Below are 16,021 nucleotides of genomic sequence, written 5' to 3'. Positions count from 1 at the left end.
TTCTCTGGTTTCCAAATTATACATCCACACTAGCAGAAGTGACATTACACAGCCTTTGATCTCTGTGACATCGCAGGAAGTGATGTCATTTGACACTGCCCCACGTGACATCACAGGAAGTGATGCCCCATGACCTTCAGATGCGTCTATCACCCCTGTTTCCAGGTGCTCTCATTTCAGCCAGATATAAGAACCGAGGCACAGAGGGAGGCAAGATTTGTCAACGATCACACATTTGGGAATCCTCATTTTCCAGTTTCGACATGGAGCCTATATGTAACACCTACATAATGCAGCACTTGTACCAGGGTAACCGAAATCTGAAACGCAGGCTATAGCGAGTGTATGAAACATCTATAGATCAATGGACACAGAAGTACTTGTTATCTGTCGCAATGATGTGTTAAACACGCCAAAAAAAGCACTGACCTGGGAGGCATGCAACGTCTCTTTACCCAGGAGCAAAATGCTGCACGAGCAAGGCCTGAAAATTAAATAATTGACCAGGATTTAGTGTCAACATAAATTGCCTGGTTATAAATGTATCTATGAGTCTGTTAACACTACGATAGAAGAAATCTACTGTGCGGGTGTAAGCTGAGGCCATCTGTCTCAGTGTGGATTTATCTTTACGTTATGTGACAAGCAACCCCATGCTGTCTCCCACAACCCAGAGCCGAACAAAACACCTTAATGTCCTAGGCTTTGATACATGCCTCTTCTTCAATCTTTTGTAATGGGGTGAGTTGTGGGGATAGGGGGCTGCACTTCCTTCAAGGAGTGTGGATCAAGGCAGGGGCATGCACTAAAGAACTAAATATGTTTCTGAATTAAAGCTTAAATGTTTCACCTAGCGTACATAGAAGGGGGTGGCGCCTGGTCCCAAAATATACCGGCCACCAGTGGTGGCTGGTGAGTTGTTTTATTGGTGGGTGTAAATATTTGCCACAAATAGGCGATTGCAACTGAGCATAGCGAGGGAGCCCGAACTAAAGAAAACGGATTGGGGACGGGGGATACGGGGAGTTCTACCGCCTCCCATAAGAATTTTTTTTTTTTTAATAATGGGTTAAAATGGTGCATTGCACAGCACACTTTGTGAACATTTGGGGAGATGGCCAGACCGTTTGCAATTGGCTTTGTAGGGTAACTCCTGGAAAACTAGTACAATAGATGCAAGTCACCAAAGGTTCAAAAGCATGTTTCCCAATGCATTGTCATGCCTGTCCCTTGAATATATGGCAGTATAAAAAAACATTTTCATGCTGGCTGTACCCATACATTTCCATGCTGGCTCCACCAACATATGCTAGTATTCCCATAGAAGAACATGGGAAATGGATTCAGTGAAATCTCCATTAGGGAAAATATTTTCGAACCAATCACACATTTTTTATAGTATCATTAGTGGAACTATGCACAAAGCTGGCTCTGCCAATATATGCCAGTATGCCTATGTAAGAAAATACTCCAGATGGTTTGATCATTACAAGAGACATGTCACAATAAGAAAACATGTCCAAACTGGTTCCAATGTAAGCCAGTCTAGACCCATAAGAACACTCATCCTCCGTGCTTCATCATAGATGCTCAGTTAATAAAAGGTTGTGCTACAGTAATAAATGTATAGGACGCTACACCAAAACATCAGTCTAGTGAGGTAATGCTACTTATCATGCTTGCTTTATCAAAGATGCCGAGTAATAAGTGTCATGCCACAGTAAGCAAATGCTAGACTGGTTGTAACAAAATGCCATTTTAGCAGGCAATGACACACATGATCTTGGCTTTGCCCGAAAATACCAGTAAAACATGCAAAGTCAATAAAGGATGTGTCAAAAATGCTCTAGTGATCCCCAGTCTCCCAGGGTGTGTGTGTCTCTCACACACACACACACACACACACCCACCCACACAGCACATTCACACACAAAATCACATCTATACCCCTTCACCCATAAACCTCTGACGTCCACTTGAACTGCATTCTACACACAGGAACGCACCCCACCCACCCAGTACATTCAAACACAAACCATCACATTCCTACTCATTCACCCACCACTCACTGACCCATACACCTTATCTCACATCCACTCACACTGCATTCCCCACACAGGCACGTACACATCTAGAGCATTGAAACACACATTCATACTCATTCACCCACTAGTCACTCACCCATACACCTTCTCTTACATCCACTCTCACTGCATTATCTACACAGGCACACACCCACCCACCCAGAACATTCAAACACACACACTATTACATTTAATCTCATTCAGCCACCACTCACTAAACCACAACGCATACATACATCCGACACACACTAAACACATGCAAAATACTCAGCACCTTTTTTTTAAAAAAAAGTCTTTTTACCTGTTCTTCCAGCTTTGGTCCATCACTCCAGCCACCCTCGGCTCCTCTGTGCTGCTCACAAACAGGAGCAAGGAAGCTGTGAGAGCTTCCTGGTTCATGTATACAAGCCGCGAGGTAGCCAGAGAAGGGGTTGGAGCCAAAAGCGGCATGTGAAACATGCTACAGGTCACAGTCAGCTCTAACCCCTACTGAGCGCTTCCTTCTTGTGCGGCAAGCCCCAGCCCAGCCTTCACCCTGATGGGTGAAGACTGAACTGGGGCATGCCTAGACCTGGCGTGGTGGGGACCCTACGGTCGCTGCGGGGGCCGGTGCTACTCCAGGAGGTTCCTTTTTTTTTTTTAAAAGAGTAACAAGAGAGACTGTAGGGATGGCAAAGGAGAACATAGGGGCTGCGGCTGTAACCGCTGGCAACCCCCAAATGACATCCCTGCATTTACACCTGTAACAGTGTTAGGTTCCCCTCTAGATGCCATATCTTGTGTGCACCCCTTGAATTCCCTTCAGCTGTGCATGATCCCCCCCTGCCCCCAGTGTTACAGTGCAACATTATAGTTCTGGAGTCAGCTCAGGGGGATTGGTGTCTCTATTCGAGCACTGTGTGGCCATGAGGAGTGGCCAGGTACCATGCAGTCACACAGCAGAGACACGACTACTCGCACACCTGAATCGTCTGACTCCTATGGCTATAAAGCTGTAGGAATCACTGGTAGTGATGCTTCTCAAACCGTCCCGGAAGCTCCTGCACTTCCACAGTCATCCAGTTTGGTCTCCATGTCCTCCGCAGGCTATGTACCTACTTGTTGTTGGCCCTCAGTCTGATCTTTGTCATCTGGTGGGTCTTCCTACTAGCCATGCAGAAAACAGTTTGACACAAATTAAACTTGTCATAGCAAGCAAGTACAATACCAGGCCTCCAATCCAGATAAGACATATTTACTGAGTATATATATATATATATATATATATAAAACCCTAAGGTATATTACTATACTCAGTTGATGCAATTTCACAGTATTAGGTTGCCCTCTGCTGTGCAAATGGAAAAGTGCACCCACTTCAACAACAGCTATCATTTCAAAAAACAGAATGAGTATGGTTCTATGTGGTCACCTTCACCTTCCACTATCACAAACATTCTGAATAATTTCAAGTTACTTCTTTCCACCCCAACTTCTCTGCACATGGGGCATGGCAGTTCCAGTGTCAATGAACAGTTAATTACTGGCTTAACGTTTCAGTCTCTAAAGAGCTAAACGCTGTACGACAAATGCCTCCTCATGTGCTAAAACTGAAAGTGGGTGCTGTAATCATGCTACTACGCAATGTTATGCCATTACGGGGACTCTGCAATAGAACAAGGTAAAGACACATCATAGAGGCCTGTGTGATCGATGGAACTTAGATACCTGTTCTTATACAGTGATACCTATCATTCCATCTGATGTGTTTAGCCTTTTCAATTACCATTAATAAGTCACAGGGACTTACGCCCCCTTCCTGGAAGTGATCAGTGGTAATTCCGATATTTAAGAATGGGGACAGAAGTGACCCTATGAATTACTGACCAATAGTGACCTTTAAGATATGCTAGATCGGCGTACGTTACACTGGGATCTGTTAGTTAGGTAGCAATGCTTTCCGTTACTTAAGGTATACAGGACAATTCAGCCTGTAGTCTGTGCTCTGTAAATTATCTTTATTTAGGTAGTAATTGGCAAGCTGTAACGCTGTACTGGGTGGTTACAGCCAGGGCACCAAGTTAAAAGTTCCAAGCAAACCTAGAGCCCAGAACAAGGTCCACAAGTGCCATTGCCACCTGGTGAACCGCACCAGCGAGGGGATTATACCTATTAGCACCACAGCATAACGTATGGGGGTGCTCAAAAGTTGTTTTTTTTCATACTTGGGAAATGGCGCAGAGACCATGGGCACCATCACACAGAATCCCCCTACTGTTTCCATTTCTAGACGATCAGGAGGGGAAACAAGGAAGAAGGGCGGGAAGGATGGTAACTTTGGAAACGGACAGTTGTGAATGTTGGGTGTGGGGTGGGACAGAGGGGGCAAACTTGTAGGGGTCTTTGAGAGAGAGAGAGAGAGAGAGATGCAGATGGCGAGTGAGAGCAAGGTGGAGGTGGGGGGGGGGCAGTGTGCGGATTCGATGGCTCAGAATACTGGCCATTATCAGAGGTCATTGCCTGCCTTCTGAGCTCTCCAATTGGCCGAGGCACGCCAACCGACCCTCAATCAGCAACCACAATGGACAGTTGGGATTTTGTCAGCAAATATGGATCTTTGAAACGTGGACATGAATTACCAATAGTGTGCTCCAATTCCAAGCACCCTGTACCCATCATCAGTCGCATGTGGTTTGCTGCCGGGTGCTGTCCCCTCTCCCACCCTTTACCCTCTCACCCCCAACCTCAAAGCCACACTTAACTTCTTAGGGAGTCCTGGCTTACTCGGTTGTCCCTCTTGGATCTTCCACGTTCCCTTTCATTGTGTACAAAATGAAAGGGAACACCACGTTTGATTGGCCACCATAGCTCCCATCTTGAAAGAGATTTTCTTTTTAATGTTTTCAAATGTGTTTAAATGTTTTGTTGCGCAAACATTTCAGTCGCCTAATGTGAAAACAATACGCGCGACACCATGGATGGGTACTAACTGATTCAGTGACCGTGGGGTGAGGGCAATTAAAGGGTCTTAATTATCCAAAGCTTAGAACTGCCCCCGACTTCACTGAGGACCATTAACTTCAGCTGCCGGCAATTGAGCCCCACTGTTCCCCGACTGCCCCCCACTAATGCTAACTTAGTGTCCACAGGCTGGAAGGCAAATAAGCCATGCACGAGTGTTTTTGTATAATTACAATTCTCCAAATCACATGATAAAGGAACCTGACAAAATGCAAGACATTTTCATCAGCACATTGGGCAAAACTAGCATGATTCACGAGAGACTGCACATCTTCAAATGGCAATGCAGCCAAGTCGTTTGATCAAAAAATTCAAAATACATCCGTTTGATTTTCTGTCGTACAATGTCAAATGAAAGATAGGAAACATGCTGTGAATCAATATTTGAATTTGGCGATCTTGGTGAAAAAAAAAAGTATACGTCAAGCTATTACTAGAGGTGAACTGCCAAATTAAAAAGAAAAAAAAAAACACACTTATGCAAAACCCCTGTTCACAGCTGTGAATGGCTCAGTAAAGGGCCCCCTCAGCTGCTTGAAATATATATTTTTTTAAAAATCAGCAAATGAATGAAAGGGCTCTGGGGAAAAGGTGTTGCCACCTCCAGGCGACCTGGTAGGATGCCCATTCACTCATAGCTGTGTGGGGCCCTAGGTGAGAGGGATGAGCTTTTTGAATAATCGGTCATTGATGAGTCAGCAGAGCTGTCCACCCATTTACTGTTCCTGGGCCCTTTTAATCTCTCCACGAGTGATGGACCTCTAATATGCTTACATTCACCAGACACGTCCCCGTCCAGCTAATGCCCGCTGCTGCAGGGATGAATAGACTCCCTTGTGTGCTTCCTCAGCCTTCCCTCCACTAGCAGATATTAAAATCGAGTTACCGTCATGTTGATGCAGTTACATTAACAAACCATACACATGGCCACCATTTCTCAAGGGCAACTTTGTTTCCACATTATCTAGCATACAGCGCACTCGCTGGCCATACTAGACCTCGCGCTGCTGCGCCATCATGATCGGTCTGTTCACTGACGCACTTATTGCTGCTCATCACGTGAGGGTCATGCTCAGCTGGTGTGAGTCTCTTTAGTGGGCGTAAGTCGGGGCCAGGGCTGTGGCACGCACGCAATACCAGGAGGTGCTACGTTTGGGCTCCACTTTGGCCTCTGGCGTCTACGTAGTGCGTTTTGGAACTAGTACTTGACTTGCAGCTTTATTTACCTTTTTCCAACATGCCTCCAGTACTTTATAGAATTAACTTCTCAGAGGTTGATGACCAGGTATTTTCCCAAGCCATCATGGCCGACAAGTAGATCCTTCTTCTCAGGTGACCATGTAGCAAATTTAAAGGATTCCAGCATGAAGGAAGTTGCATCACAACTCTCTTAATCGCTTGCATTGTTGCTGAATTTCCGGCGGTTGTTAGTGTCTGCTGATACAGTCCCCGAATTGGACCAGATTTTTTTATTTTTATTTATTCGAATTTTTTAAGCGCACATCAGCCCTGGGGCATCGTGGCGCTGTTACAGATAAAAACATCAAGCTGGTTACAGTGGAAGGCAAATGGTTACAAGGCAATTTTTATTACAGGAAAATGTTTGCAAATACTGGTATTACAGACACATATCGTAACAGTACGGTTGAGGGCAGGTGCAGGTGAAGGAAAGGTAATGGTTAATTGAATAGTGTAGTTTTGAGAGATTTGCGAAAGGAGTACAGCGAGGGTTCTGCTCTGAGTGAGTTGGGGAGAGCATTCCAAAGCTTAGGTGTTATGTGGGAGAAGCCAATGCCGCCGGCTTTGCCTCTTCTTACAGTGGGAACTCAAAGTTGGTTAGCATGGTGGCTTTCCTTTAGGGCGGATGGAAGAGTTCTTGGTTATGGTTTCTGATAAGTATGGGGGTGTTGTGTGATTGATGCATTTGTGTGTAAGGGTGAGTATTTTGAGTATTCCTTGACTGGGAGCCAGTGTACGAGTCTTCTCGCCTGTGATATATGGTCAAATTTGGGGATGTGTAGTGCACCACTGAGGGCATTATTTTGCACTATTTGGGGCCTGTTTAAGTTTTTGGTTGATGTGCCAGCTAGAAGGGTGTTGCAGTAGTCCAATCTGGCTCCTATAGTAGCTCTGGCCATGGAAAGGCAGTTGGGTGCGGTAAGGTAGAGTTTTATGGCATAAATGAGTTTGGTGGTCAGTGCGGATGCGGAGGAGATGGCGCTGACTTGTCTAGTCATGGAGAGTGTGGCATCTAGGTAGACTCCTAAGGTCTTCACGGCTGAGGAGATATTATTTGGTATTTGGGGCTGAGTTTGGTTAAAGTTTCGCTGGAGGCTAGGATGATGATCTCGGTTTTATCGCCATTTAAGCAAAGACCATTGACAGCCATCCAGGTTTGGATAGTGGTATAAATCTTAAGGAGAGCTTCTGTGTCTTGGTCGTAATCTCCGGAGAGGGGGAGGAGAACTTGTGTGTCATTGGCATAGTTTGTGTAAGCTATGCCGAGAGAGTCCAATAAGTCAAAGAGTGGTTTGGTGAATAGTTTGTAGAGGGTCGGTGCTGTGGATGACCCTTGTGGAACTCCACAACTGATGGTGGTGGGGGGAGCGTTGGCCTGGTCTGAGTACACTTTCATGGCCCTACCTTCTAAGAAGGAGGTGATCCATGGGGTTGCCTTGTGAGAGAGATGTGCTGCAATGGAGAGATCGAGCAGTAAAAGGAGAGCAGGTTTGCTTGTGTCCGTTATTTTGGTGATTTAATTCTTTAAATCTAGGAGGGCAGTTTCAGTCCCATGGCCTTTGCGATGGATGTCGGTAAACTGGAAGTATTTTCTGCCTGCTTCTTTCTCTAGTTGGGGCCGGTAACACTTCAATGCCACGCAACAAACCCCTGTTTCTAATCTGGAGCTGGGGTCTACAATCTTTGGCATTCTAGATGTTTTGGACTACATCCCCCATCAATTCTAGCCAGCAAAGACAACACGAGGGAACCATGGGAATTGTAGTCCAAAACATCTGTGAAGCCAAAGTTGCTGACCCTTCATCTAGAGGCAGAACAGGAGAGGGTTTCTAGTTCTGATGCATCAAGATAGATTGGGGATCGGGTTAAAAATCTGGATCCCAACAAAACCTGTCGGATTTGATCATTGCGTTTGTCTAAAAGGTGTACTTTGCAATAAACCATTTTTTGTTTTTAAATCTTTGGGGTGTGCAGGGCAGAACGCAACCCACAAACAAAACAAACAGTGGCATGCTCCCCCTAGCTCTGCAGAGAGCTGATCAATAGGGAAAAGACTTTGGAGAGACTTTGGCTCCCAAGCCCAGCACAGTGAGGACCGCGGGCAAACATACTCTTTCTTATTGCGCCTCAACCCCCTCGTGGTCTGAAAAGTCGGCATCATACACAGGACGGGTTTCGCTCCTTTGTTTGCTCTGGGTGTAAGAGAACAAACGACTTTGGCAAGGCTTAAAGATGCCCAGTCTTACCTGGCCCAGAGGCTTCCAGATGGGATGAGCTGCTGGAAGAACACGGCCTGGTAGCAGTAAAGACAGATCAGGTGGCCACCAGCGAAGAAGCCCACCATCACGCACAACGCGTTGAAGCCCAGGTGGCTGATGGGAAAGTGGCACGCCCACCAGGTGCAGACTCCAATGAAGAGAAGGTAGTAAGCTCCAGAAAAGGCTGAGGGCATGATGATGCCTAGAGACCAGAAGAAGAAGAGGGAACCATTAGCGGGGGACAAATAGAGGTAAAGAAGAAGTCATGAGATGCTTGAAGCCGTGTGGAGCAGCATGTAGGAGACTTGGGCAAGTTCCACACACGATGGCCTGGAGGATCGAGGCAAAGTCAGACCTATACACGCCCTCTACTATGAAGAATCACCCTTTCCACACCATTCACCCGCTTTTCCATCCAAAATCACTCGTCCGCACTCAAAACACCACTTCCATCTGCAGTCACTCCCTCCTTCAATCATCTATCATTATAATCTCCCAGCCCCACCTCCCCCTGTTACATGCAGAACCGATCAGCCCCGCTCATTCTTTGACACAATGACTACATTCACCCCTTGCTCACCCAAATTCATCATCAATAAGCCACCTCTCTGGGGTGGCGCTGTGGAGCAGCCCAAGATGGCTGCCTAGCTCTTGAGCTCCGTGTGGCTCCGGCTAAAATCCGTCATCAACTGCGGTTCCTTTTGCCTGCACTGCTTTATCCTTGGTGGAGCGGTTACCCCATCCCTTCTGGCAATCTTGCTGCAATCCCGACCCGAATCGGCCTCGGGAAGCCTGCGAACGGGATTTCTGGGCCTGCTGGCGGTTGGCTCGCCGGGCCTTGGCGGGTGCCTGGCTCCCGCCCCCTGCCCTCCATCAGCTGCGGGCGGCGGCCGCGGGGCCGGTGCGCGCGGGCTCAACTGCCCGCCTGGGGGGGGGCCTCTGGCCGCTGGCGCGGCAGCTCCCCTGAGGACACCATCGAGCGGGGGGCCGCTGCCGGGACCCGCGTGCCCTCGCCTCCTCCTCCACAGTCGGCGCCGGAGCGCTCGTCTCTGTGCGGCGGCTGCGCTGGAGCCTGACCGCCTTGACAACACGCGGCCTGCTGGGGGGCGACCCCACCTCTCCCCTACTATCAGCGCCAGAGCGCTCGTCCCGGCGTGGCGACCGGACTGGGACCTGCCCGCCTGCCTCGGCGACGTGTGGCCGCTGTTCCTGGGCCCCACTTCTCCCCTTGCATACAGCGCCGGAGCGCTCATCTCGCTTAGGCGGCTGGCTGGAGCATGGCTACCCTGAGTTTGTGTGGCTCACACTACTGGACTAGGGAGGTGAGGAGCGGGGGGGGGTGCACCGGGCGGACCCCCCCCATCTACTTGTCTGGCTGCTCCTGTGAATCCTGGCCCTCTCACTCTGCCCTGCGTGTCATCTGAGCGGCCTGCACCCCCGGAAGACCTGGATCTCTGACCGCACGCTGCTGCACCGCTTCCCATACTGGGGGCCCAGACCGCACCATATACGGACTACTGGGGGCTGCCGCGTCTCGGGCCCGGTGGGGTACCGAGCCTGCACATTCCCATTCCACCGGGGCCACCTGGCGAACGGCTTCTACTCAGTATTCTCTGACATGATGGAGGGGGTCCTCTATAAAACAACTGTCCGGCTTCATTATCAGGGAGCCGCTCGCTCGCTAGGGCTGGCTGCTCTTTCCTATCGACTCCTACACGGCCTTGGCTTCCTACTCTCCTGCAGCCTCCCCGACCCCACTGCTTCTGTAATCTACCTGGGCTGCCTTTTCTACCTACCGCGTCTGCACGCTCTGCCACGCGTCGCCTGGTCTTCGGGGGGCCACTAGTGCGGCACCCTTGGCTTTTCGCTGTTTGGATCCCTCGACTGGTCCCTCCACTCCGTCGCCTGCCCCAGCGGCCATCTGCCATCTCTGTGTTTCTATCCACAGTGCCTAATAAAACCAAGGGGGCCTCTGGGAGGGGAACCATGGATACATTTGCCAAATCAGTCCCGAGGGAGGAGATGGGTCACGCATCGTCCTTGCAGGAGGACCCGGAAAGTGACACTCCCTCTGGGGCGAGAACCCCCGGTCTGACCACACTTATGAAATCCGTGGCCAAGAACTTCGCCTCGTTCCATGAAAAATTGGACGACATTAACGCCAATGTTGCTTCTCTTAAAACCCGAGTGGACCAGGCAGGCACCAGAATTACTGAGGCCGAAAGTAGGATATCCACGAATGAGGACGGGATTCATGTGCTGCAGAATACCGTCGCCTCCTTGTCGCGCGACATGAAGAGTGTGAGAGCCAAGTGTGACGACCTAGAATCGCGCTCCCGTAGGAATAAACTACGTATAATCGGGGTCCCTGAGAACGCACTTAAGGGCCGCATGGAAGACGCCGTCGAAGCTCTACTCAAGGATCTACTAGGCAACCCGAATCTCTCTCCGTACTTTACTGTCGAGCGTGCGCGCAGGGCCCTGTCTCCGCGGCCCAGGCCCATCATTGCCAGGATCCTCAACTATCGGGACAGAGACCTTATCCTCCGGCTGGCCCGTGAGAGGGGAGACTTGCGCCATGAGTCCCACACCATCAGGATCTTCCCGGACTTTTCAATTGCGGTGCAGCAGGAGCGGCGCCAATTCCTTGGGGTTAAGAAACTACTTAGAGAAAGCAATGTCCCGTATGCCATATTGTTCCCGGCACGTCTTAAAATTACTCATAATAATAAACTATACTTTTTCACTGTCCCGGATGAAGCGGCAAAATTCATCGAGGCTCACATACCACTTCACAATCCGGTGCCTGACCACGCCGGCGCTGACTGACCAGATGTAGCTTAGTCTGTCACTGCTTCACCTGACTGGTAATCCTTCAATATGCATGGGTCAATGGCAATTTTCTATCATCGACCATGTGGTCTGGGTACCCTCAATTAACCTACGGGCCGTGGCCCGGCTTGGGTGCTGGAGACTAGCGTTGGGACCCTACAAAGTCTCCGTATTCCGCAGAAACCTGTTATTTGACAGCTCATGCTGTCTTACGCAATGTTCAAGTAAGCCGTCCACACGGCAACAGCGCACCTCAATGCAATTGCAATGTTTATGTTTTTGGATGCTACTGCTAGTTGGCCCCAGTTGGGCCCTGGAAAGGGCATATCCCTGTTGGATTTCGCCCACCGACCCTTACTTCTTGGTGATGGTCGGGTTAGTTGTTGGCGCGTGCATCTGGGGGTGGGTGATTTCCACTGCACGTTGTGGGTGGGCAGCGAGGGAGGGGGGTGGTATGGTTGGGGTCTGGGGTAACAATATTGTAAATGACAGGGGCGGTTTGGCAAAGCGCACGACATCGGGGCACCCTCGTGGGGGCTCTTTTCATTCACTGTGTAAGTTTCTACAGCGGTTGTGGGATGTACCTTAGTCTCCTGTAATGTCCACAACAGTGATGTCCTGGAATGTCCGGGGTTTAAGTAACTACACCAAGGCGCGCAAAATCATAGCCCACGCCAACAGACATGGTTGCAAGATATTACTATTGCAAGAAACACACTGTAGGGGCCCGCTAGCTAGGTGCATCGCACCTGCATGGGGTCCACACAGGTACTTCACGGCTTATCCAGAGGGGTATTGACAATGATCCACAGGTCACTTAAGTTTGTACTCCATAACAGCTACATCGATCCAGAGGGACTATTTACTGGTTAATACGTATGGCCCCAATGTGGACTCTCCCGACTTTATTGACCGGATTGCTTCCATACTGCTGGGATACGTAGGGGTGCAGATCATTGGGGGGGGGGACATGAACTTTATCTTAGATACCACACATGACAGAACTGGCCCGGCCCCCAGACTCCTTTCCAATGTGGCACAAAAGCTCCTTGCACATAGCATTGCCCTTGACATTCGAGACCCCTGGCGGGTAATGCACCCGCAGATGCGGGAATATACTCATTATTCCTCGCTGCATGACAGCTCCTCCAGAATTGATATGTTCTTCCTGTCTAGTTCTTTGCTGGGGAGGGTTTGGCTCGCACCCTGTCGGACCACTCACCGATCCGGCTATCTATAGACTTGGGTGTGCCCGCCCCTACAATTAACTCTTGGCGTTTCAGGTCCTTGGCCTTACAGGACATAGTATTTAAGGCTGATATATTGGCCGACATCCATTCCTACTTTGAACTTAATACATCTCAATCTACTTCTACAGGGGTCCGGTGGGAAGCTTTCAAAGTCTTCATCAGGGGAAGTTCCATATCTAGGGAGGCGGGAGTCCTCAAGGCCATTAGGGCTGCCCTTGCCCGCTCTGAAGCCAAATTACGCGAACTTGAGAGCGCTCATCCTACATCTATCGACCCCGCGACACTATCCCAGATCAGCAAGGAACTTCAATTTTTCAATGAACAAGCCACCAGGGAAGTCCAATACTTTAGTCGCCCACAGGCGGCTCGTAGGTATGGAGAGGGGGACAGACCTGGCAGGACACTGGCTACGTTGGCCAGGGGTGAGTGGGGCCAAACCCAGATAACTTGCATCAAGGACAGCCTTGGGTCGGAACGGTGGTCTGACCAACATATTCTGGAGGTCTTCACGGACTTTTACTCAGAGCTGTACACCCAACCCCCGAGCACAGTGAGTCCCAAATGCGCGACCACCTCGAGCAGATCCCCATGACTATCGTCTCCCCCGCTACCAGGGACCAATTGGATTCCCCCATCCTGTTGGATGAAATAGTTGAGGCTATATCGAAACTCCCTAAAGGAAAAGCACCTGGTCCCGACGGGCTGACAGCTGAGTTCTAGCAGGAGCACGTGGCCATCTTGGCTCCCAAGCTGCTTGAGGTTTGGAGCGAGTCACTTCGGCTGGGCACTCTTCCCCCTTTGCTGCGCGAAGCCACCATCAAGGTCCTGCTTAAACCCGGTAAACCCACTAACGGGTGTGGATCATATAGGCCCCTCTCACTGATGAATTTGGACACCAAAATCTTCGCCAAAGTGATTGCCAACCGCTTCCTCCCGGTCATGTCGTACATGGTCCACGATGATCAATCAGGCTTTGTACCCGGAAGATCAACATCCCACAACATTAGGAGGCTGCTTAACATCATGGCACGTATTGACCAAGGGGCGAGTGCGGTTGCGGTCACACTGGATGCCCAGAAGGCATTTGACATGGTGTCTTGGAAATACATCTGGTTGGTCTTGGAAAATATGGGGCTAGGGCCCAATATGATAGCATACATTAGGTTACTGTACACTTCCCCGGTGGCCAGGGTGCGAGTTAACTCTCAGACGTCCGGTCTGTTCCCTCTCTTTAGAGGTACCCGACAGGGCTGCCAGTTTTCCCCGATCCTCTTCGCCTTGGCAATCGAGCCGATGGCCGATTACGTCAGGGAGCGGCATGCGCGGAGGGGGGTGCGGTTGAAGGACTCCCCTGAGATCATCTCGCTGTATGCGGATGATGTACTACTCTTTATAAGAGACCCAGCTGTTCATCTGGACCCGATCTTACGTGACGTCACCCGCATAGGCACATACTCGGGGTTCACTATAAATTATACAAAATCTGAGATCCTCCCCCTCACTAGCTCCACGATGCAGCCCACCACCGAGTACCCGCTCCGTTGGTGCCCGAATGGGATTAAGTACTTGGGAGTCCAGGTGTCCCTCGCCAAAGAATCGCTACTAGCAGACAACTAGCAGGCAGTAGCTGAGTAAGCCGAGGTCAAAATCACACGCTGGCGTACCCTTCCACTATCACTAGCCGGCAGACTCTCGCTGGTAAAAATGATCCTGCTACCCAAGTTGTTGTACATATTTGGTAATGTTCCTGTCTGGCCGGGTAGGAAATATTTTACGAACCTGCATAAATTGTTTGCGCAATTCCTATGGCACTCTGGCGCGGTGCGTAAAAAGTGGTCGGATATGTCACTGCCCTACGACAGAGGGGGTTTCACAGCCCCAGACTTGCTGCGATATTGGACTGCTTCACAGGCGCAGTTCGCATCTTACTGGTACCCTGGGCCCCCACCCCGTCCCCACGTCAAACTTGAGGTTCTGGCAGCGGCAGGCACTGATGTCATGTCCTTGATTCTAAACCGGCAGTATGTGCCGGACTCTCCCATTGATCCGGTCCGGACCACGGTACATGCTTGGGGCCGGATATTCAAAACTTGCGATGAGCAATATCCGTACTACAAATGGCTCCCCGCCTGGAAGTTTCCCGGGCTGGAACCCACCCATGACACCGCCCTGGCGCGCCATTGGGAGGCCCTGGGATACCGCGCCCTTACCGATTTCTATCCAGAGGGACAGTTTATAACACCGCAGACGTGGAGGCCGGGGCACTCGGGTTCCGTTCTGGAACTCTTGCAGTTCTACAGACTCCGTGCTGCCTTCCGAAATGCATGGCCTGTCTTCCCCATTGAGCCCCGGGACTCTCTTGCGATTGCTTACATCGCCAACTCGGGTGGCGCCCGCGGGGTGGTTTCCTCATTATATAAGCTCCTCTTGACCTCGCCCTCTCCACTTCCGTCCAGGGCCCGTGATGACTGGGCCTCCGAGCTGGAACTGGTACTTATTGATCAACAGTGGGAGAAGATGTGTTCCCATACTAGCAGAGTGTCCCTAAACTTCCGCTACCGCAACATACAATATAAACTGCTCAACAGGCTGTATTACACTCCAGGTAAAGTGTCAAGGTTTGCTTGCTCCGATCCTCGGCTGTGCCCCCGCTGCGGTGGGCGCTGACCACTTGCACATGTTTTGGGACTGCCCGGAACTGGCCACATTCTGGAGTAAAGTCATAGAGACACTGTCTGAGATCACTGATACTGAGGTGGACCCTGATTCAATGGGGGTTCTGTTTGGAGTGTGGCAGACCGGGGGAGCGAGAGACATTATTAAGTTCTTAAATGTAAGCTGTATCATAGCCAAAAAGTGTGTCCTACAAAGCTGGAAGAACCCCAGGCCCCCCACATACCAGAAATGGTTAAATTTACTCACCTGGTCCCGAAACTGTGAGGAGGAGTTTCTGGGTATGCTCCCAGTACGTTCTCGTCCTCAAAACATATGGCCTGCATTCAACAGCTACTTGATTGGCTTAAATGACACTTCCTCGGTGGATGAACCCCCCTAACGTCCCTATTGCTTTTCGGCATCTTGGTGCTCTGTGATATGTTATTACTCAACCGTTGTTACCATAATTTTGTCTATATGCACTGTATTCACCTGTATATGCAACGAATTTGTGTCTATTGCTCGGATGTGTGTGTATTTCTTTTGCCTCTGTCAGCAAAAATAAAAGTAAAAAAAAAAAAAAATAAGCCACCTCTCTCACTCACCATCACTCATCCCCACTCTCAGCTTTCCTTTACCACCGAGTCTTGGCTGTATAAATAATGGACGGTAGAAAGCGAGCAATGCATTGATTGCCCTGGCC

General features: G+C 49.8%; 1 protein-coding gene across 5 annotated transcripts in view; it reads right to left on the bottom strand.

Moving 5' to 3' along the window:
* Positions 1–16,021, bottom strand: part of PIEZO1 (piezo type mechanosensitive ion channel component 1 (Er blood group)) — a 960,480-nt gene that overhangs the window by 480,667 nt on the left and 463,792 nt on the right. For all 5 annotated transcript variants that reach the window (XM_069635852.1, XM_069635881.1, XM_069635891.1 and 2 more), the window contains exon 8: positions 8,570–8,783. In XM_069635852.1, the coding sequence (XP_069491953.1) occupies positions 8,570–8,783 (214 nt within the window). The remainder of the gene's footprint in view (positions 1–8,569; positions 8,784–16,021) is intronic.

Source organism: Ambystoma mexicanum, chromosome 1q (assembly GCF_040938575.1).
Source record: "Ambystoma mexicanum isolate Mex_15411 chromosome 1q, UKY_AmexF1_1, whole genome shotgun sequence".
In the NCBI taxonomy this organism is placed as follows: Eukaryota; Metazoa; Chordata; class Amphibia; order Caudata; family Ambystomatidae; genus Ambystoma; species Ambystoma mexicanum.
The sequence above is the reverse complement of the archived record's forward strand: the minus strand, read 5'-3'. Positions and strand labels throughout refer to the sequence as shown.